The sequence below is a fragment of the Micrasema longulum genome, unplaced genomic scaffold (genome assembly GCF_059751315.1).
Source record: "Micrasema longulum isolate JH-2025_06_02 unplaced genomic scaffold, ASM5975131v1 h1tg002274l, whole genome shotgun sequence".
Taxonomy (NCBI): domain Eukaryota; kingdom Metazoa; phylum Arthropoda; class Insecta; order Trichoptera; family Brachycentridae; genus Micrasema; species Micrasema longulum.
Window position 1 is genome coordinate 245829 of NW_028279430.1, and position 24967 is coordinate 270795.

Here is a 24967-nt window from a genome sequence, read left to right on the forward strand (position 1 = left end):
CGACGAGCCGAAGCCGCCCAAAATGGAAAAGTAAATATTACATGGCAATATTTCGCTCTCGGCCTTCTGCCCCTGCGGCCATAGAGGTATTGTGTTTTTTAGAAAGTAACCCAAGTAACCGGGATTAAATAAAATTACGCAAACAGTAACTCGATACTTGTACAAGTGGGTAGACTTTGAATACTGTTTTTATTCATTTATTTTTCGTTCCTTGTGATTCTTGTTTCCACTTATCTATAAAAAAAAAACTTACTCTGATACATCCTTAAAACAATATATGGGTGTCTTTAGTAAAATATCGTAGGTAATAAATTATTACTTTTTATGTTTTATGATGTATTTTTCTGATAAATTTCTAGTGTATTTTTGTAATTATATCTTTATGTAAATAATATATATATTGAGAAAAAAAAAAGCAAGTGGGAGCGTATCGCAGCCAGAATAATGAGTCTTAATTTATTTTTAAATAAATTAAGGGGTATGTAAAATACCAAGAGGTGATTTTCACAAAAATGGCACTATATAAATTATCCAAACATATGTTATGTTATCAAATATTCGATGCATTTTCTCGCTTATTTTTATATGTTTTGCGTATAACTTCCAGACTTCATTTTATTTAATTTTCTTACATGTACCTCTAAGCGTTTTAATGATTTATTGTAATATTAATGTAAATAATTAGACGTAATCGTGTGCACTTGGGCAGAATTAAACAAAATACTAAAATAAATTACATATTTACATTTATCGTTAAAGAGTGAGTATAATTCAAAATTTGTCTTTATTTTTGTTTATTTATTATCATACTATTTATTATCATATTATATTACATACACAAAATTATAATTTATACAAAGTTGCTTTGTTTATCTAACGAGGGTAATTTACCCCGTTCTATGACAGCTAAACAATATATAAAAACAGTAATCAATATATAGAAACAGTTATAAAGATAGTGGACAAAGTGAAAAACAAAGTAAAATATGGAGTATAAACATGGTAAAAAATGTAGTTAAAACATAGAATGTTAGGCCTATTTAGGCCTTAAGTATAAGCTTGGTGTAAAGTTATAGCCATAATGACAGAATTAGGATAGGGATACCATTACTACTATAGTGCTCTATGCCAAGGCGTAACTTTATAACAGGTTTATGCGTACGGCCCATTTACACAAAGGAAAAAACATCATAAATGATTTGTATTTCAGTAGATATAATACTCGTATGTATCATTGGTTAAATTCTTCGCATATTTTGTTTATTATATTTATTGTCTGTAATTATCGGCCTCGTGGTGTAATGGTTAGCGCGTTTGCTTACCATACAGGAGGTCTTGGGTTCGATCCCGACATGGTTCATATGAAATATTTATTTAAAAAGGGTTTTTTCACAATATAATATTTCATAATCCCTCGACTTAAGGCTGTAGTCTGGTAAAACGAACGCAAAATTAGGAAATTATGGGACTGCCATTTTAAAATGAATGTTTTCTTTCAATCGCACAATAATGAAAAAATAAAAACAAACAAATTATATAAAAACAATAATTAATATAGTTTAAAGTTTTATGTAACTAAAATATAATTACATTTAGACCGGCAGATTACGCCATTTCAAATTGAAACTAAACTTAGGTATATGGGATCCCAACTAAGTCTAAGTATTGAACTAATTTTTTTTTTAATAATTTAAAGATAATAAGTTAAAAATGAAAATGGCCAAATTTAAATTTGTGTTTTCGAAAAGAAATACAAGCATTTTAAATCACATACATTCTTTTGTCATTTTTTTTATTTCTACTTAAATTATGCCTTCGGTAAAACTTTAAAAATTAAAATTTATTTAATTATTTTAGTCGAAACCTTTTTCTGTTGAAAAAAAAAGATAGTTCTGGTTGAATTATTCAATTTAGAACAATATTTTATTGACTTTTTTATGACCTTCAGACCAGCCCTAATCGTTTTCGGTAATCCTGGTGACAGAGAATTTCAATAAATAGGTGTTTGAGCATTGTTTTCCTGCCACTGTTTTAAAGATACCTCCCCGATACTATGCGAAAAAGAGACCTGCATTTTGGACCTTTTATGCCTAACTAAAATAGACAAAATCGACGATTCGTTGTCCCAGTTTCCGCGCTTCAAAACGGAACGGATTTTGTTATTTTTTAAAACAGAGTATTAGAATCTTAGAGTATATACTATATACTCTAAGTAATAAGCACTAAATACGTTAAACAATCATCAAAATACCGACAGAGCGTTTGACAGTTCGAAGCAATACTAGCCGCGTACGTAAAAAATGAGCATCGTAAAATTCTAAAATCGACTACAAAACAAAAAATGAGGACCGTACCCACGAATTATTTTTTGTCTCCCTTTCTCTCATTTAGAACATATTTTAAAAAATGAGGCAAAAAAACAGGCAACATGCATTGGATTGGTAAAATGTTTTGTTATCCCTCTATATATGTATACTTTTTGTTCTTTTTTAAAACAGAGTACAAGAATGAAATTGTCTGTATTGGTACATTTTGTGTTTTTCAAAAATAGTTGTTATATGTTAATTACCGTGCGCCCGAAGACCGCAGATAAAACTAGATATTTTTATGGGATTTTGGATGGTTCTAGCTCCCATAATAAACTATTCATCAAATATTCAAAGCAAAAATATTGAGACGCACCAATGGTAAATATTTATAGAAAGATATTGAAAGGAGGGTGAGTGTCGAAAACAGAGTGAACGGTGCACTTCAACAATCAACTTTGACAAATAAATATTTGTCGCAAGAGGCTAAATCAGCAGTTCACAGTGGAGTCCTGCTGCCGACTCTAATGTATGGGAGCGAAGCATGGACTATGAAAAACAGGAATGAAAGTAGACTAAATTCTGATGAAATGCGATCTCTCGGGCGAATTTGTGGTAAAACTATGTACGATAGATGCACAAATGTCGAGATCCGTGTATTATATAAGGCGAAAGTAAGCATTATCAACGAAATCAAGAAAGTAACTCCGCGTTGGTTTGGACATGTTGAGCAAATGGACAGCGAAAGGACGGCTAAAAAAGCTAATACGACGCGAATATTGATAGATGCAGAAATAGAGGAAGACCGAGTAAGACGTGGCATGACCAAATGCAACAAATATTAGAAGATGGACATGCCAAAAGTCGGAATAATGGGCGCGCGTGCGTGAGAAGATGTATGAATATAACGGGAACGAGATGTGTATGCAAAGACAGAATGAACGGGCATTGTATCCTCTCTGCATTGTATCCCTTACGGGTGAACGGCGTGATAGTTTGTTTAGTTTGGAAAAAATAAACAAAATATTGACATCGCATCACATCGCATAAGAATTCTTGGAATCGTCAAGCGTCGTTGTGAAAGATGTTATCATAAATCGTCGAATAATTCAAAGTGAATCATCTCTTCTCGTTTTCCCCTCACCATATTTGTAAACCAAATTCAACGTATTTCGATCATCTGTTACATGAAGGTAAGACGAGAATCAGCGTTTCGCTTATGTTAATACCCCTAATTGTTCCGTAAGGCGATCAAATATAATAACCTTCGTTGTTCACGGATAACTCGATCCGCCCATTAGTTGCATTTGTGCAACATCAGAGGTAAGATATCTGCGGGAGACTAGCTGCGGCGCAATGCGCCCGCAACAATACCAGCCCTTTGTTATTCCCGGAGCTTATCTCTATACGGAGGCGAGGGATCAAATCAGACGGCGCGCGGCGCTTCCTTCCGGCTTCGTTTCTCGACATTCCGCTCACTTCCGAGGGGTACTTTCCGGAACCCGACCTAATATCCGGTCCGGTAATTGGAATGTCTCAAGAAAGAGTTCCGATTCTCGAGCCGATGATGTAATTAGAGCGCCCGGCGCCGCTTTCATGTTTGTATTACCCTTTTACCTGCAACCTGTCCTGCGTTAATTGAATAGCCGATTCCAGTCGATCCTAAAATCTGAATTTTCACCGAAGAAATTGCTTTACTCCTGAATTTGTGTGATATTATTTTTTTTAATCCTTTACCCGACAAAGAAACATTTGATTTGTAATTTTATCAATATTACGACGGAGATGGAAAGCGTTTTGGAGAAGGAATATGGAAGTCTCGGCATTTACAAAGCTCATTTTTGACCTGTCCTCGGCTGGTCTGATTGGCCACATTACTCATTATGCGGCAACATCTATATTTCTTAAATTCTTCCACCTATCGATTAAACGATTAAACCAACTGGTCCACGAAAGAGTACAAAAATTGGAAATTTATTTCAGACATTGCCTAGGACGTGAAATAATTTAACCATATAAATCTCTTCGTGAAAATAAAGATTTGAGCTCTTTAAGTACACTAAAATCGACAGATGGAAGAATTGAAGAAATATTGGTGTTCATTCATAGGCATAATGGCAAATTCTACAGCTTGTAAAGTGGCCACTTAAACCAGCCGATGACAGATCGTAAGACGTGTAAATGCCTAGATTGGTAAATTTCCTTTTTTTAAGTGGTCTCCTCTGTGGAAGTTATCAACTAGAGGGTATAAAAACCAATATTGAATCAACTGCTGCACAAGTGTGTAGCTTATGTTAGGTTTTGTTATTTTTATTGTGTGTTTTGTAATATAAATAATATAGATGTACATAAATAAGAAATATTCCATAAATCACAACTTATGACACGAAAACAATTATAGGCTAAAACAATACTCACTTACAGATTCAAAAACTACTCTTAGAGAATGAAAGACATAACCTCCACAATACATCACATACAAATAATATAATCACTAGATCCTCAACACATAGACAACTTAAACTAATACAAACTAAAACCACTTTCGGACAAAGGGATTTTGAGTATTATTCAATTAAAATTTATAACCTACTTCCACTATCTGCTAAAACAATTAGTAACGTAAAAATGTTTAAAAAGGCAATATTTTGAGTTTGTCCAAATTTTTGTAGACAAGGACTGGATTCAACTATCTGGGGAGCTGTTTATATTAACATATTACAACAGAGATGAAGAACATTTAAGAGAAGGTTATTTAGAAGTCTAGGCATCTACAAGGCTTATGACCTGTCAATGGCTGGTTTAAGTGGCCACTTTACACACTGTGTAACATTCGTTATTTGAATTTTTTCACCTACATACTAGGCGTTGCCTAGTATGTAGGTGGAATAATTCAATTAGATGAATCTCACCCGCATAAATAAAGGTTTCAGCTCTTTAATTTCACAAACATCAACAGATGAAAGAATTGAAGGAATATAGATGTTCAAATATAGGCAGAATGGTGAATGTTACACAGTGTGTAAAGTGGCCACTTAAACCAGCCATTGACAGGTCATAAGCTCTGTAGATGCCTAGACTTCTAAATAACCTTCTCTTAAATGTTCTTCATCTCTGTTGTAATATGTTAGTTTAAAAAGGCTATAAAAAATGGATAGTGGAGCTAGGTAGAAGTAAAATGGATTGTCTCATTCGCCCATACCAACATTGAATCTACTGCTCCACAAGTGTATAGCTTACGTTTGGTTTTTGTTATTTTCATTGTGTGTTTTGTAATACTAGTAATAAAGATGTACATAAATACCTTGTTTTTAAAACTGTCTAAATATTTGTTAAGTTTCTTCGTTTTTTTAAGTTAGTCTTCTTTGTTTATTCTCAAATGTAATTTGAAAAAAGTATATTCTTAAGTGTCCTTGGCATGGGAAACCCCAGTGAGGTCACATTATTTTTATTATTAATTATAGTTTGTAAGCAAAAAATATGAATAAACAAATAAATAAAATAAATATCTTGTTTTTAAATTTGTCGGAATATTTGTTAATTATCTCGGTTTTTTAAGTTGATCTTTTTTGTTTATTCTCAAATGTAATTTCAAAAAAGTATATTGTTAAGTGTCTTCGGCACGGGAAACCCCAGTGAGGTAACATTATTTTTATTATTAATTAAGCAAAAATATGAATAAATAAAAAAAATTAAAAACTTAAAAAGCACCCAAATTGTAATTTAAATCAATCTTTATTAAATAATGAATAATATTTTCTACACCGACAGAGCAGAGACAAGAGTAATTAAATTACAATTTACTTTGATCAAAATATTTTGTTGGATGTTTGTGTTACACAATATTATTGTGTTCGTTCCATACTGGGATATATTATTATTAGCTGTTTTAGATCTGATGTCTGATGCGTGAATATATCAAATTCCGTTTATCCACATGGTTACTATGATAACACGCAGTTTAGATATTGATACGAATACTGTATATTTGTATATTGTTTGTGTCTATCCAAGAACAATATCACATCATCATTATTTTCCAATCTCAACCGAGTGGTATATAGAGCACTGCATTGGCACTTCAATTGCAGCGTATCTAGATCACTTTTGTTACATGTGGTAAGGTGATCAGTCTAACTTTAAAACATTGAATGAAACCACCGTCCGTGAATCGAACCCAAAACCTCAAGAATGGTACAACGACTTGCACTTATCACCACTCGATTTTCTTATTCAAAATCCTTACCTGAGAGCAGCCATTGAGTCGAAATGACTGTGCGGGGTACATATTCAACCCGCGAATCATACAAAAAATAATTTCGATTTTTTTTTTTATAATTTATAATCAAAATAGACATTATAAATAGAAGTGGCATATACCAGATCCAATGTGTAGATTGTTACCATAAGTACATCCCCCGAAATGTAATAAATTTAAACATTAAAATAATGAACACTGTCAAGCCCTTCCTTTACATTCGATAGTTTTTCAGAATTCGCCAATCACATCATGAAATCGAACCATTATTTTGATTCGTATGAAACCAAATTTTCTTCATTCTATAACAATTGCTTATAATATGCCTTTAACATGCCAAATAATGAAAAGCTTAGAAAATCTACAAAATACAATAAAAAATTCTGAGAAAAACATAAATTTCTTTTTTTTATTTTATGTTAATAAATTTTATAAAAGGAACATGTTTTTTTTAAATTCTATACATATCTACTTTTACACATCTAGTAAATGTTATCACTGTAACTCTTCAAAAAAAAGGCTAACTCTTGTGCTCCGAGAGTGACTTACACTGTTGCAGTTGTTTATTTACTAGAGTTTATATAATTTTAAATACGAGTACATGAGAAAAAAATTAAAACATAAGATATATAAAGAAAAAACATAAAATAAGAATATATTCATACTAATTAATACATAATGTAGTTTTTACACGTGTTCAAAAAAAATCCTTAGATTTACTTTAAATTTATTTATTGATATATTATTTTTAATAGTTTTAAGTTCATTGGGAAGATAATTATAATTTTTTACACCTTTGAAGACAAAGCTATTTTGACCATGACTTGTGTGGAATTAGGAATTTTAATATAATGTTGGTATCTGAGTGACTTATTCATCTCAAATTCTTTTATTTTTTTCTTTTTTAAAAGTTTACAAAATTAATAAATTATATTTTATAATCCCTCGACATAACTTACAATATTTTTATTTTATAAACATTCCCCTCTTTAATTAGCTCCTCCCACCCCTGTCAGTACCTATGTCTGTGTATTTATGTTAAGTTTATATAATAACACCCATAGATGGAAGGAACTGTGCTTTCCGAAACTAGTAGTGCTTTAAAATAAACTCTAGTGGTCCAAGAACAAAACTTTTTACTAATTATATATTTAAACTAAAATTGGATTATTAAAAATGATCATCATCATCATTCCCTATCCGCACCTAATGGTGCGTAGGGCACTGCATTGGTACACCAATCGCAGCGTGTCTTGATTATTTTTGTTACAAGAAGGTAAGATGAACAGTCTTATGCTTCAGGTACCAGTCTCGGGACTATGAAATATTCTAGTGTGAAAACACCCTTTTAAATAAATATTTCATATCAACCATGTCAGGAATCAACCCCGAGACCTCTTGCATGGTAGGCAAACGCCCTTACTATTACACCACGAGGCCGACAATTATTAAAAATAGTGTATTTAATTCAATGAGAAAATAGTAAAATTGTTTTTTTTAAATACAATTATTTATAGTAACGACACCCAAACGTATTTTGAAACGAGCCTTGTTGAAATATGCAATCTATTGTAATTACGGTACACCGTACACGATATGCGTTTTACGAATTACAATTTTTTGTAAACTTAAATCTGTAAAACAATAAATCCGAATGACATTAAAATCGATTATATCCGTCAGTGCTAATCCTCTATTATAGCGAAATCCACAAGCCATATTTGTATTCATTTATAAGGGATCAACTTGCTTTGTTCCAACCGCCATCGCCATTTACAAATTGCTAACTCAATCACAAACAGCACACATGCGAGTACATGGATTGCTTGTTCAATGTAGAATTGAGCTCAAAACAAAAGTCACTTTTAGGTACTTAAGCCATAAATCATGTTTACAGCCATTGAGATAGGTATAATATATGTATGTTATATACCTCAATGTTCACAGCGCGGCGCGAGTGTTATTCCTGCATTTGGCAAGAGGAGCATTCGTGTATCGAGACACAGTGCGGTAATTTGTGTATAATGTGTTGTTCGTATATTTAACAAAGATAATTCGAACAGAAGAGCAAATGGTTTCTAAACAATATCTATATTATTATAGTCAAAGTTAGTAGAAGGCGAGGGGCGTACTGAAAAAGACAGACATTCTAGATCTTTCTGTGATACAACCATCTGCAAACGCACATTCTGTGATACACTTGTCCGTAGCATACTAGAATACTTTTCCATAATAATAATAATAAAATAACTTTGTTTTCAAACACTTATATTTTCATTTTATCTACGGACCGATTTCGAAGCTACGAAAGCTTCTTTATAAAAATGTTATTTAACTTAACCCTAATAAAGAAGTTTGTGCAAAAAGCAGTCGGTATAAAAGATGTATGGTAACAAACGAAGGTATTTTTAGAGTGAAAAACCACAATATTAGTGCTACAAATACAGATTTTATACTTTTTCATAATTTGGGACGCTTCTGAGTCAAAATATAAAAAGTTTCATTTATTTTTTTGATTTATTGATAAACCCTTACGCGTTACATACATTTAACAACATATGTTTACTTTAAAATTTATATTCTACTGTTAATGACAATATTTTTAACATATTTTACAAAGATTGTCTGAGACTTTTGTCCTGTTTTGTCTGGTAGTTTATTGTATAATTTCTGTCCCTGGTTTATTAGTCTCGACTGTCCTTGTCTCGTTTTAGAAGGTTGTACATGACATTTTTCTGATATTCTCGTAGTGAGTTTTAAGCTCTTTGTCTACAATTACATCAGTGGCTAATTTACGAATAAATTAGGATTCTAGTTAAAAGAGTTCAGTTACATTTAAATCCTTAGTTTGTTTAAAAAGTTCTTTAGTTGCTGTTAGATAGTGGAGGTCATATACTAACTTTAATATTTTATTTTGTTGTCTTTATAGTCTGTCATTTTGATTTCCTGTTCCCCATAGTAGTTGTATGTAACATATTTTTATTTTTACATAGGCTATAAAAAATTCAATTAAAACGCGATTTCGCGTTACTTGTAACTTAAAACATAAAATTATCATTTTTTGTATCCATTATTATTTGTAGCAGGGATGCTAATTTACGACGCCCTCGAGACTTTTTGTTATAATGTTCTTCGGAAACATTCTGGAAGCATGTATTATGTAATCCAAATATACTAAAAGAGATCTGTTTGTATGTTCCTGATAACTTACTTTACTAGAGCGAAACCTAAAGCCCAGTTTCACGCACTCAGAAACCGTGCGAATTCGCTTGCTGAATACGACTTCTGTACATAATGTAATGCTCTATCTCTGTTCAATTAGTTTCTTTTCGTGTTCTTAACCATGTCACCATAAGTCAAAATCTTCTAAGAACAACTTTTGTTTTTATGTCCCAATGTCCAGAATGTGTTGATTAGTCAATGAATAATTTCAATTTCAATAATTTAAAAGGTAATTCAGGTAAAAATTAAAGCTTAGTTAAGCTTTGTAAAGCAAAGTTTCCTGAAAATGTACGAAAAAAGTAATAAAAAACATTTTAATAAAAACGAACTACCTCGAATGACGTCACTGATTCAAACGAATCAACCTACGATGTAAGAGTTATAGAAGATTTTCGGTTTCCTTGCTGTGGTTGGACCAATGGGATAAACTGATCGAGACTAGGCGGAAATGAACCTCTGACGTCACACGCGTAGTTATTTCAGAAATACAAAACCTAAAAAAATTGTAGCGCCGATAATACGATACTAAAAAATTTGAAAAAAAAATTGGTATAGTTAAATAGTCTATTAACAAATTAAAAAACCAATGAACTCCCTCATTTGTCACACAATTTGGGATTCTTTCGGATAAATCTTCCGGCTTTTCGTCGATCTCTACGCCATCAACAAAGTGTGGGATGAAGATCACTTATTGGCATGGGTTTATCTCGAAGTCTTATTTGTTGATGGTGTTTTTAAATATATTTTATACTATCATTTTATTGCCCTTGTTTGTCTTTGCTACATAGTTTAACATTGTTTTTGCTCAGTTTCTTGTACATATGGTGACTTCTTCAACAGTGTTTATGATAGTAACAATCAATTTACTCGTTTACTTGAATCCAGCATCAATACGAATTTACAATTATCCTGTCTTTACGTTGAAATGTCTGATATAAAGAGGAGTATTAACCAACTAGAATGTAAATGCAGTTATGGTCCAGATAAAATTCCCTCAATATTCTTAAGGAACTGTGTTGATTGCCTTACTTTCCCACTTTATTTCATTTTCAATAAGTCACTTTCTGAAGGAATATTTCCAACATTTTGTAAATCTGGTTAGATTACCCCCCCCCTTTTTCAAAAAGGGTGATCGGACTGATGTTACTAATTATCGACCTATTTGTATGCAATCAGCTATCCCTAAACTTTATAAAAAAAAATGTTTTAAATAAAATATCACATAATGTAAATAAAATCATAAGTTCTGCCCAACATGGCTTCATGTCGTCAAAATCGACTCTGTCTAACTTAATTTTATATGAAAACTATATTTCTAAATCGTTTTTATTGCAGAAGCAAGTTGATTCTGTATATACAGATTTCAGTAAGGCATTTGATAAGGTGGATCATAAGATTCTCATACAAAAATTATTAATGTTTGGTGTAAGTGGTCCAATGCTGTGTTGGTTTAAAAAATATTTGACTGAGATAACACTTACAGTGAAAATTTGTGATACTTTGTCAAATCCTTTTCTTGCTACTGTCGGGATTCCACAGGGATCGCACCTGGGCCCATTATTGTTTTTAATATTTATAAATGATATAGTTGACATATTTGAAGGAGTCGAAGTATTATTGTTTGCAGATGACGTGAAGATTTTTAGGACTATTAACAATGTTGATGATTGTGCTATATTGCAAAATAATTTAGATAAGTTATTTGTATGGTGTTCTATTAACAACCTTCAATTGCATATAAAAAAATGCCATATCATGAGATTTTTAAGGATAAAAAATCCAATTTTATTAGACTACTCAATCGGTAACACTGCATTGGATTCAGTTACTGAGATGCGAGATTTGGGTGTGATTTTTGATCAGAAATTGTCTTTTATCAGTCACATTAATGATATTAGTAGTAGATCTTTGAAGACGCTTGGGTTTATTTTGCGCATCACTAAAGACTTTAAAAATATAAACACTTTAAAAAATTTATACACCTCCTTAGTGAGAAGCATTTTGGAGTATAATTCTACAATATTTATTTATTTATTTATTTATTTTTATTTTATTTATTTGGATAACCAACAGCTTTAATTATCTCATATTTATATAACAAAACAAATAACAAATGAGCCAATTACAGGTTTTCAAAAGTAGCATCACAGTAAGTTAAAAAATATTCTCGAACATAAAATGAATAGTAGTTAAATGTAAATTTAAAAGAAAAGAAAAAAATACTACGAGTTATTTCGAAAGCAAACGCCGTACGTTATTAAGATTATTTGCAAATAAATCAATGTTAAATGATTTATTTATTACATTAAAATTATTAAAAGTTCGCCATAAATACGAATTTTGCCTATAATTAGATGAAACAAGAGGTAACATTGATATAAAGTTTGCAAAGTAGTTCAGGACAGTAAATTGAACCAGAGGCAATTTTAAGTAAATAAATTATATCCGCTATTTCACGACGTTTTTGCAGAGGCAGTAGGTGATGTTTTTTACATATATGAATATACTGGTCAGATTTAAACTCAAGTTTCAACCGGAAACACATGAACTTTACGATTTTTTTTTGAATATTTTCAATGCGTGATATCTGCACATTGTACATAGGATTCCATATTTGTGATGCATATTCTAAGTTGCTTCGCACTAATGTACAGTAAAGGATTTTAAGTGTCTTTGCCATAGTGAACGACGTAGAGCTACGCATAACAAAGCCAAGCGCACGCGATGACTTTTTTATGATGCTGTCAACATGGGCGTCAAAAAGTAATTTACTATAATGGAAGACACCTAGATCCTTTACACATAATGAGCGTTGGAGGTTTTGACCCTTAAGCACATAGTTAGTACGTAAAAATTTTACTTTGTGACTAAATGTAATAACTGAACACTTAGAAGGATTAAGGTCCAAGCAGTTGGAGTTGCAGTAATCCTCTAGACGGTCGAGATCTGACTGCAGATCAAAGACGTCAGCTGGGGTCTTGATTGTTGCAAAAATTTTCATGTCGTCAGCAAAACAAAGCAAACGCGAAGAGGTAAAGCATTTATCAATGTCATTAACAAAAATTATGAAGAGCAAAGGTCCCAGAAGAGACCCTTGAGGCACCCCGCTGGGGACCCGTACCCAACTAGAAATAAAATTATTAACCACTACCGCTGGAGACCTTATTATGCCTCTTACCAAATTACCATAGAAAGAGTTCAGAATAAGTTTTTGAGATATGTTAATTTTAAATTAGGAATACGTAATGAATTTCATAACTATGATTATTTATTAAATATATTAAATTTGATTAAATTAAGGGACAGGAGAACTATTAATGATTTATTAATTATATTTATCGTTAATTCAGTATTGGACAGCCCTGAAATTTTGGCCCTCATTGGTTTTAAAGAACCAGTTAGAGTGACTAGGCTAGTTCAACTTTATCATTGCAACAATCATATCTCAATATATTCTAGCAATTCAGTACTGAATCGTCTACATGCGCTGGGTAATAAACATTCTGATTAAGGTGACATATTTTTATTGAAATTGCCAGCTTATAAACAATTACTTGTCAAACATTTTAGTGTGGAATCAATATTTTAATTATGTTCTTTCTAAGTAAGCATTGAAAAAGTTGTTACTGTATATACTCCACTGTAAATACTTATGTAATTTTATGTTAATTCTTGAAAAAATAAAATAAAATAAAACATATGTTTCTTCATATTGGCGGCCTCCGTGGTGTAGTGGTCAAGACGCTTGACTCACAGACGGAAGGTTCCGGGTTCGATTCCCGATGAGAACACAAAAAATAAATGGGATTTTTCTCAAGCCTGGGTGTTCTGTGATGTACTTCACCGCTGTAATTGGGCCTCCTGGCCTGTTGTGGTGCAAAAATAAAATAAAATAAATATAACTGTTGTCATTGGCTTAGGCCGTATATATTCATTTGATATGTAATATATTTTCTTTACTAACTTTGTATACTTTGTGGAAATCTGTTATTAGTTCTGAGTTTACACACTATGTCTGTTTGTTTACTATATATATGTATGTATGTAGAACTGTCGATTTCCCAAATAAAATAAACCATAATATATGAATATATATTTTTTTGGACATATCGGTAGTTTAGCAGCTATTTGTTTTTTATCAATTAAAATTAAATTCATTGTGTTATTATACCTTCACAGTCTAAATACCTCCGACGTGATGGGGTAAATAATGCTGTCTATAATTAATGTTAAATAAATAAACAATATTTTTTTATTCTTAAATTATTGTTCTAATTGATCGATATCTCAACTTATGTGTAAGAAGTAAGAATATCTAAATCTAGGCATTTTCAGAGCCTGTGACCTGTCATTGCCTGGTTTGAGTCATCACCTTGCAAACTGCAACATTCGCAATTATTCCGCGAGTGATTTTCACATTTCCTCACTTTCGGGGAAATACTTACAGAGTTTAAGAAGGCATGTCTTATTTCACATCAGGTGTAGGTATCAGTCTATTTAGACGAAATCTAGGTAAAAGTAGGTTAGTTTCCAGTACCAATTACACTTTTAGCTCACTGCCACTGCGTCTAAAGTGACCGGGCACGGCGGCGAACCGGGACGAAACACTAGCGAATAACGAAACTCCGTCTATCGTGATTTTGAGGGCCTTGTCGCGCACGAAAGCGGGCCGAAATTATTTCACCGAGCTTTTGCCATAAATTCGTACGTGCCGACAGATTTTTGCTGGTTCGCTCGTGCTAAAACTATATTTTAAAATGGGAAAATTATTTTGCATTTAGGTAAAGAGATAGTGATAACTATTTGCTAATTCTGCAGGGGAATGCATTTAAAGTTTCACGCTGAGTGATGTCTGATGTGAGAATAAACTTTAAATGCGTAAATACAAAAAGTGATACAACTCATAGTGTGTTTCTTTCCATATTTGCCATTTCCAGGTTGTTAAATCTAATTTTAAAACCAGTTTTGTATTCTTATTTACGTAATACTACTTCAAAATTATACAATATCAATCTTCCTATTTAATTGTGAAAATTTTCAACTTGTATCTCATCGCCTGAACTTTCGTAGACCTCGCGGAGTGGAACGGCATACTTAACTTATTTTCTCAATTTTAGTAAATTTATACCTCTTTGCCTCAATGCCATATAATTGGTGATAGTTGCTTAGTGAGGGAAATGTTAAAAATATTCCATCTTTCCTGCATTCTGCTTCAAGATTATGGCGTTGTAAACTAAAAAATTGGCACTAAAATAACAGATGCTCGATACTCCGTGAAGATCTGCGGAGAAATATCATCGCATGGATAATAGTCATATTTCCTTAATTTAAACCTGTAAAGGTAACTTCTCATAGCTCCGTGTCCGGTAAAAATTTAGGGCGTTTCGAAAGTACTTTGGCGAAAGTAATGTTTGTATGTGTGTCCTCGATAGACTAAATAACTACTGGACCAATTTACGTGCGCTTTCATGCAAAATGATGAGCTTTGCCATGAGTATACTTAAAACTGTTCAATTTTCATTGTCAAATTCAAATTGAGTATGTATATAAATCTAGCAATAGCAAAGCATTGCCGGGTTCAGCTTGTTTTGTAGAAAGTTCAGTTGTTTGGCGATTTTAACAATCCGCGTAATTTTTTTAAAGATAAACATTAATTCCATAAAATATTCATAAAATTTGTCGTCGAAGCACATCAGTTCTGTACATAAATGTGCGTATTCCCCGTGAGTTTTCCTTTTTTTTATTTGTAAACTCAAATCTGTTTAAAATAACATTTCTTCTCCGATATCAGTATCACTTCCATTACTGTTTGAAGAAATATCTTCTTCAGTATCTGAAATATTGTCACTACTGGATAGTTATCCAGATAAGTTTAAAACCGTTTAAAATAACATTTCATCTCCAATATCAGTATCACTTCCATTACTGTTTGAAGAAATATCTTCTTCAGTATCTGAAATATTGTCACTACTGGATAACTTAAAACCGTTTAAAATAACATTTCTTCTCCAATATCAGTATCAGTTCCATTACTGTTTGAAGAAATATCTTCTTCAGTATCTGAAATATTGTCACTACTGGATAACTTAAAACCGTTTAACACCGTTTAAAATAACATTTCTTCTCCAAAATCAGTATCACTTCCATTACTGTTTGAAAAAATATCTTCTTCAGTATCTGAAATATTGTCAGTACTGGATAACGTGTTTTGTCTTCGGCATATTCTTCGAGATTTGGATTTTTATCCATAGATTTTTCTAAACAGGGTTAAATTCCGGTATAAGTCTGCAAATCTATTATATACAATATTTTTTTTGTCTAAATGTCTAAATAATAAGCAATTCAAATAAACTGTAAAATAAATTTAAGAATATGAAATAAGAGCTGAGATCATTGGACATTTGAGTCTGAATATTTAACTGTCCAAATAGAAGATTTGGGAACACAAATATTAGAAGACGAGGATAAGATAGAGCAAACGCAACGAAACAGCTTTTTGTTTGAACATTTTCATTCCAGATACTTGTTGGTCCTCGGGGAGGGTTGGGCGGCTGAGTGATCAGATGGGGGGGGAGGAAAGAGAGCGGGGGGACACCGTTCCCTGCAGATTACAATAAATTTCATTTAATTAATGGGATAATGAAAGCCTTCAAAGTCACCCCAACATTCGGGGAAATGACAAATTTACAACCAGTAAAAATAATTTCAGGCAGAGTATTTGATAGATAATAATATTTCGTTCCACAATTATAATCAACGAAGAAATGCCAGAATAAAACATACGTAAATAAAAAGATAGCAGTATTTTAATAAACTTATTGACGTACTATACAGGAATATTTACTGTGTTCGGGCGGATAAAGAATACAGTTACGTGTGTGTAATAGAACCAGAATCCGGGACGAGTGTTTTCTATTAGATGGCTACTCTCAGGTAAAAATCCTGAAAGAGGAAATCGAGTGTAGCAAAGTTCGCCTCGTAGAGTATATGAGGGGATACCCTGATAAGAAGCAAACTTAGAAATCTCCATTGGAGGAGTTACTGAGATATTTGCGAAAAACTGCATTGTGAGATTTCTAATTATGCTTCACCAACTCAACGGAGAATTTGATTAAAATCTGTTTTTGCAAGATTTAGAGACGGTTTTTATATATAGATTATTTTGGCATAAATAACTCATTTTAAATTTTTGATTGAGATTTCTAAGTTTTCTTCTAACACCCTCATATACCGGTTGACGATTTCTCCTACCATGCTGGAGGTGCTGCGATTGATTCCCGTGGCGGTCAACGTGAAAGATTTGTTTTGAAAAGTTTTTTTTTATTTTGTAATTTTGAATCACATTTATTTACAAATTCATGAACTAATAATGTCCTTTTGGCAGTTCCCGTGTTAAGCCATAATAATTAACAAGAAGAATAAATACAAAGTAAAATAAATTTAATTATAATAACAGGTGAAACAATATTTAATTCATAAAGAATCATAAAAAATAAGAATAAAACAAAAAAAGAATAACAATCTATAAAAATAATTAAATGTTAATTACATATATACCGATTTGATTACGGACATAATCTAATATATAAAATAATAGAATAATTAAAGTCATAAGAAAATAGTACATAAACATAATTGAGATATGGTTTATCAAGTAAAAAAACTAAACTAATAAATAATATTGTTAAATAACACTAAATACTAAATTATATAACAAAAAAACACCAAAATATCAAAATACATAATTAGCTTATAAAAGTCGAAGGAAAGCAGATTAATAATAATCATCATCAACATTCCCTTTCCGCACCTGATGGTGCATAAGGCACTGCATTGGTACACCAATTGCAGCGTATCTTGATCATTTTTTGTAACGTGAAAGTAAAATTATCAGTGTCACGCTTCAGGTACCAGTCAAGGGACAATGAAACATTCTAGTGTAAAAACACCCTTTTAAATTGTGTTCTCAACATGTCGAGAATCGAACCTGAGACCTCTTGCATGGTAGGCAAACGCGCTGACCATTACACTGCGAGGCTGACGAGATTAATGAAGTATTGAATAAAAGGATGTTCTGCAATAATTCAACTTCCCTGGATTGATAACTGAAGCGTAAGACTAAGTAACATCACCTCACCTTCCCTGTAACACATAATCGAGAAACTTTTGATGCGATGTATTTTTCTTAATAATTGATATTTATTTAACGTTGCTTCTTCCCTAATGGAGCAAAACTACCGTATTTAGAGATGAGAAATCGTCATTTTGAGGAATGCAGAAATATGAGAACGGGCGCTGCAATATCTGGTGACAACTGTCATCAGGCGGAGGCGATACGGTTGGCTGGGCCAAATACTGAGGATGCCTTCAGAGAACCTTAATCACACTCGCCTACTTTACAAAGCATCAGGTTCCCGACCTCCTGGACGTCCGCCGCTGACCGTTCGTCGTCAGTTCATGTCAAAATGTTCATGTCAAATTGCGGGACGTGAACTTGACTTAAAAGAGATGCCCCGGGCTGTCGGCTGACATAGATGCCGGGGCCCCCATTACAATGAAAAGTTAAGCTGTAGTCTGGTAAAACGAACGCAAAATGAGGAAATCATACGATTTTGCCATTTTAAAACTAATATTTTTTTCAATCGCGCGATAATAAAAACAAATAAATTAGATAAAAAGCATAATTTTTGGCGGTATTTTTATTTTTAAAAAACTTAAGTTTTATGTAACTAAAATATAATATCTTACAGATCGGCGGGTTACGCCATTTCAAATTTAGACTTAACTTCGGTATCTAGGATCTCAATAAAGACTAAGTATTGAACAAAAAATTTTGTTATAATTTGAAGATAATAAATTGACCATGAAAGCGGCTGCGGCCAAATTTTATTTCATTCCGTTTTGTTTGCCGTCTACTACGCTATGATTTATTCCCACCCATGTTATATATCATGCATATGGGGTTTTGCCAGCAAAAATCAGATCTCGGAAATAAAAGTTCTTTAGAACAAATCTCTAAGATTCATTCTTGGACTTAAATAAGATTCCCATGTCAAGGATATCCACCGACAAACAAAGATTCTTCCTTTTAAGGTGATGCCACTGCATGATATAACCAATACTAATTTAAATATCATAAACTTTTTGCTCACACAAATTTAAAATACACATTTAGTAACGATATTCACAATTACAATACGCGTTACTTAGGGAATCTTCATGTGTTTAAGTTTCGCTCAACAAAGTTCGGCAGTAGGTTTTTGGAAAATATTGGCCATTCCGAATATAATAAACTGCCCGGTGAGCCAAAACATAAAAAATCGAATCAAAAATCCCTCAAAAAAGTGTGACAAAAAAAATATTACTTTAATCTTTTTTACAGTTATAATTATTTTATAAAATTATATCGATGGTGTAAATTATTGTGTTTTATGTTTCTTGTACAATGATGTTTTTTTACTATTTCGGATGTATTAACTATGTATGATATTATGTATTGTCCCATTTTTTTTTTTTCATGTACGGTCCCAAATGAGTTTGTTTAATAACGCCTGGGAGTATAATATGTACTTTTAGTATTATATGTTTTATTAATAATGAAAAAATATAAAATTTTAAAAAATAAAAAAGACTTATGTTTATCTGGTTTTATCTAGTTTTATCTGGTTCAGTCCCTGAAATTATACAATTAACTACCAGATAAAACTAAACAAAAGACTCAGATAACCTTTACAAAAGATGTTTAAAATATTATCATTAACAGTAGAATATGAATTATAAAAGTAAAAATACTTTGTTAATCGGTTTATCGAATTAAAAAAAAAAAAATATTTAAAAAGTAAGATGGTTTTTGTAAACGTATTTTTTTGTCGTTTCAGGTTTGCAACAAGATCTTCGGGAATGCCTCAGCACTCGCTAAACATAAACTGACACACAGCGATGAGAGAAAATATGGCTGCCCCGTTTGTGCCAAAGCCTTCAAAAGACAAGACCATCTGTGAGTTAACTTTCTGGTTTCGTAATCCGTACCTTCTAGGAAAATATACGATTGTTTGGGTTCTTCGAATAATCATTTCACAGTAGCAGAACTGTTCTTAGAATAAAAGTTTGCTCTTCTATCGCATCGTTGGCATTGCGAATTGCGACCGACACCGGCGCGGTGATACGCAACTTCAACATAATATTATGAATGATGCAACGATTTTTCTTTGTATTTTTAAGATAAATATATATTTTTTTTAACATTTTATGTTTTAATTGTTTTAATTCATTTGATTTATTGATATTATTTATTTATTTATTAACGATAATAACAACGAATTTTATCTGAAGTACATACAAAACATAAACATCATTCTGACATAATGGTAAAAAAGTCTATATAATATTTACATTTTCCACTGTGAATAATTAATAAATTACAATACATAGTTGTGAAATAAAATTCGAAATAATAATTTTTAAATTATGAGGACGCAAAACATGATAGTTGAAAACATTATGCTAAATTAGAATACAAGTGTTTATAATTAATGAAACTTCTAAATTTGTTCTCTAATTGTTTCAGATGAATATGAAAAAAAATATATAATTTAAATCTCGAAACTTCCGTTGAACATTCCAATATCGTTATCGTTTATAAACGTCTGCTAAAAAAACATATTATATTTGTTCTAAATTTGTTGCAACAGATAGGGAAAACATTTTTGAATGGGGAATATGGAAATTGGCATATACAGGGCTTATGACCTGTCGTTGCCCGGTATAAGTGCACACTTTACACACTGTCTAACGGTCACCATTTTGAAAAAAAAAAGCTAAACCGATTCATCTGAGCAACGCCTGAAAGCCTGAAATTTCGATCTAAATAACTCCCTAGGGAGGAAATCTAGCCTATCTAAAAACATTTGGACCCACTCAAAACATTGTTCATTGAATAAACATAATTTAAATGCGCATGGTGGGAAAAATCAGAGAAAAATTATAATAATTAAGTTTTTACTACGTAAAGTACTGAATTTACAAATATGTTTTTTACGATGTTTTATTATTATATTTTTGCGTGTTTTTTGACTATGTGTTTTACTATGTGTTTTACTATATTTTCAGCATTTCGACTGCCTTTATTATTCTTTCTAAATATTGAAAACTGTTTTTTTACTGGCTTAGAACGGGGTAAATAAACCTAGTTAGATAGTCAAAAAAACTGTGTATAAATGTTTAACTTTATGTATGTAATATGATTATTAAAAAAATAATAATGAACAAATTGCAAATGAATCAATAAATTGTAAAAAAGCGGTTAAAAAATAATCCAAAACAAATTAAACAAAAATATTCCACAAAATAACAAAATATAAAGGAATATTAAAGAAAGTATTTAAATGAATCGGGTTGTGGTCTTGTGGCTAATGTTGCGGACTCACAGATCCGAGACTTGAGGTTCTTTTGGTAAATTTGGGTAAACTATAATAATATATAAATTATAAATACGCTAATATTCATTTTTCTTATGAAAAGAAAAAAAAACAAAAAATATTTAAGAAATGAAAAACAAACTGTATATCGATATGAACCCTTATATGCATACACATGCATACACATGCACACAAATACACAAATGTGCCCAATTCATCGACATTGTTTTTGAATTTAAGATACGATTCCAATAAAAAAAATCTATGTTCATTTTCAATATGTTTTCGCTGAACGTAAATGAAAATACAGTTAATTTAATATGAACGGAAATTTGAATTCGATATTATTCGTCAGTTTAATAGGATAATGATGATGATAATACGGTATATTCCGAACAAGATTAGCGTTAGAAAAAACAAAAGTTTGTCTTGCCGTCAGAGACTAAGGATAAGGAGTGAGGAAGGATGATAAAGTAGTAAATAACCGAGTCAGTTATACATAACATCATGCTAAGTAGAGAAGAGTGTTTTATATTGGCTCTTATTGTCACTTTTGTCTGTTGTCTGTTGTCACTCCCTCCCCTCCTCGCCCATCTATGTGGTCTATTTTGTGTTATTTATCCATTTTGTATGAGATCTAACTCTGTGTAATGTATCCATCCATCATCCCTTTGTTAAGAATGAGGCGGCCTACAAAAAGTGGATTAGCATAAATAAATTTCTTTGGAAAGCTTACTACGAGTATTGGATTTTTTCGTCCTCTTAAAAGTTTCCCATTCTTCTTCCAGTAAATATAATTAATGTCATCTTAGCGAATACTCTCGGAGCGCCGAATATCATTCATCAATTCTCGAGATATTTCTCATTATTTTCAGAGGTGTCTATATAAATCAATTATATATGTTTAACATCAAAAACTTCGAAACCTACGTAAAAACTAGAATATGTTATATGCAAATAATGCCGGGAACAGGAAATCAAAATAATTAAAACTTAATTAAATCAAATGCAATTTTCCGCTCTTACTTTCCTTCAATCATCCTTCACCACTCCTTATCATTTTTTTTCCTTCCCACTATCTCCTCGTTCTGTCCATTTTTATTTTATTTTATAATTAAGTATATTTATTATTCATAAAGTTTAAATCGTCGTAGCTTTATTGTAGTATAATTTAGCGAATACATATTATTGGATGGCCGGCCCGGCCGTACTTTGCATACATAAGTTTTTATTTACATTAATTTAACCTATAAATCTGATAGTATTTAAAATAAATCAAATACAATTAAGTAAAATGAATCAAATAAAATAAATGGACTACAAAGACAACAAAATAAAATTTTGAAGTTAGTATATGACCTCCCTTGACTAAAAGAACCTAAAGAACTCTTTGATGAAACTAACCCTAAAAACTAACTCTTTCAAGTAGAATCCCTTAAATTTATCCATATTTTAGCCACTGATATAATTGTAGATGAAGAATCAAAACTTTAAAAAAAATTGTAAATAGGGACAGTATAGGGGGACGCGTCATGGTTTTCACGGGTTCTACAACAAATTCACAATTTGGGCGAAAAACATTCAGGTTTCTGGGCCCCAAAATATTTCATATGTTACCAAACATTGCAAAACCATGACTCGGATTCAATTGAATAAATCTGTAAAAAAAATGGTTACTAAGTTTAGAAAGAGAAAAATCTGAAAATTTACTAGAACACATTCTTAAATAATAAAAAGTTTTAACATATTACAATAGAGATGAAGAACAATTTAGAGAAGGTTATTTTGAAAGTCTAGGCATTTACAGGACTTACAACCTGTCATTTGCTGTTTTAAGTGACCACTTTACGCACTGTGTAACATTCACCATTCTACTCATATTTGAACATTTACATTCCTTCAATTCTTTCTAGACTTCTATATTACCTTCTCTAAATTGTTCTTCATCTCTGTTGTAATATACTAATGTCAACAGCTCCCTCGGGAGTTGAATCCAGTCCTTGTCTAAAAAAAATTGGACCAATTCAAAATATTGTCAATAAAAATTATAATGAAATATTGTACAACAGAATAGTAAAAAAACTTGAAGGTAGTCATATTATTGTTTATTTTGCATAAAAATATCTGCCTTAAAACAGGATGTACCTATCAACATAAAACAACAGAGATGGAAAACAATTGAGAGAAGGTAATTTAAGGCATCTACAGGGCTTGAAACCTGTGATTGGCTGGTTTAAGTGGCCACTTTACACGCTGTGTGATATCTATGTATCACCATTCTGCTCATATTTGAAAATCTTCATTCCTTCAATAAAGAAGCTCAGTGTCTTTTTTTTTTCATCGCATATAAAACTAAGCCTAAAAAAATCATCTTTATCTTTATACATCGTATTATCAGCGCTATGATTTTTTAAAGTTTTGTATTTCTGAAATAACTCCGCGTGCGACGTCAGAGGTTGTTCTATGTCAGTTCTTCCGATTGGTTCGTTTACGGTGACCCTACCGGATATCCTTCAAAGCTCTCATATCATTAGATGGTTCATATGAACCAGTGACGTCATTCAAAGTAGTGCGTTTTTATTTTTTTATTTTTTTTTCGTACATTTTGAAAAAAAAATTACCGTACAATTTAATGCTTTAATTTTTACCGGCGCAAGAAAACATTTTTTGTATCCAATTTCCCCCAGGTCTGAAGATCCTCATTCTTTCGTCAGTCGATTTTTATGAAGTTGAAGAGCTGAAACCTTTATTTATGCGGGTAGGTTGTATTTAGTTAGGCAGACTTGAATTAATCGAGACAAATAAACCAGACACTAAAATTATACAATAAACTACCGGACAAAACTCAACAGAAGAATCAGACAACCTTTACAAAAGATATTTAAATACTATCACTAAAAAAATAAAAATTGTTTTGTTAAATGAATGAAATCCGCAAGGGTTCATAATTAAATTAATTTCAAATAAACACATATTTTCTTAATCAAATCTTTTTTAGTGTAATCCTCAAAAATATACCATTCCGTTTTTTCCCCATATTTTAAAAATTTTACTTTTAAATCAAACAATTTGGGAATGTACAGTTTTCCTGTAGCTCAATCGCAAATAACTATCGACGTGATTAAAAACATGCAAAACATTTGAGCGATCACAATGAACAGTTATCGTAGTCATAAGTAATCTCTAAGTCAACACTTGTGTCAGTTTGTTTTCCTCGTAAATAAATACAGTTCACTGGCGAAAAATCGGCGTTTATTATTTTTTTTTAAATACAATATACCGCTTTTGCAAAATAGTAAGGAGTATCTAATACAAAAAAGTGAAAATTCAATTATAATTACTATGGCGACTGCTTTTCTTGACATTTGGCTTGCAAACCACCGGCTAAATGCAATAAATAGCATGATAAATAATAAATAAATAAACAAAAATACTAATATATTAATATTTACACCGGTGAAATTCAAATATGTGATTGCGCAGCAGGATTCTACGTCGCAAAACGTAAATATTTTAACACTTAATATTAGGTGTTTACGGATGTTCCATTGTGGTCGCGAATACGATAAACAACCATGGTTAAAAATTGTTATCGCGTCGCTTACTAGCACGTCGATAGTTATTAACGATTGAGCTACTGGTACTTTACCAGTCAAAATACCAAAGTTCAGATTTTTGAGGAGGATATTAGGTATACGGTGGTTCGATTTCATTAGCAACATTGACTTCCGAGAACAAACAAGGGAGCTAAGGGAGCGTTTTGT

At 31.7% G+C, this 24967-nt stretch overlaps 1 protein-coding gene across 1 annotated transcript in view; it reads left to right on the forward strand.

Annotated features, from left to right (window-relative positions):
* Positions 1 to 24967, forward strand: part of LOC148272612 (uncharacterized) — a 303353-nt gene that overhangs the window by 198885 nt on the left and 79501 nt on the right. Inside the window, 1 exon segment of the mRNA XM_088239811.1 lies at positions 19665 to 19783. Within this exon segment, the coding sequence (XP_088095937.1) occupies positions 19665 to 19783 (119 nt within the window).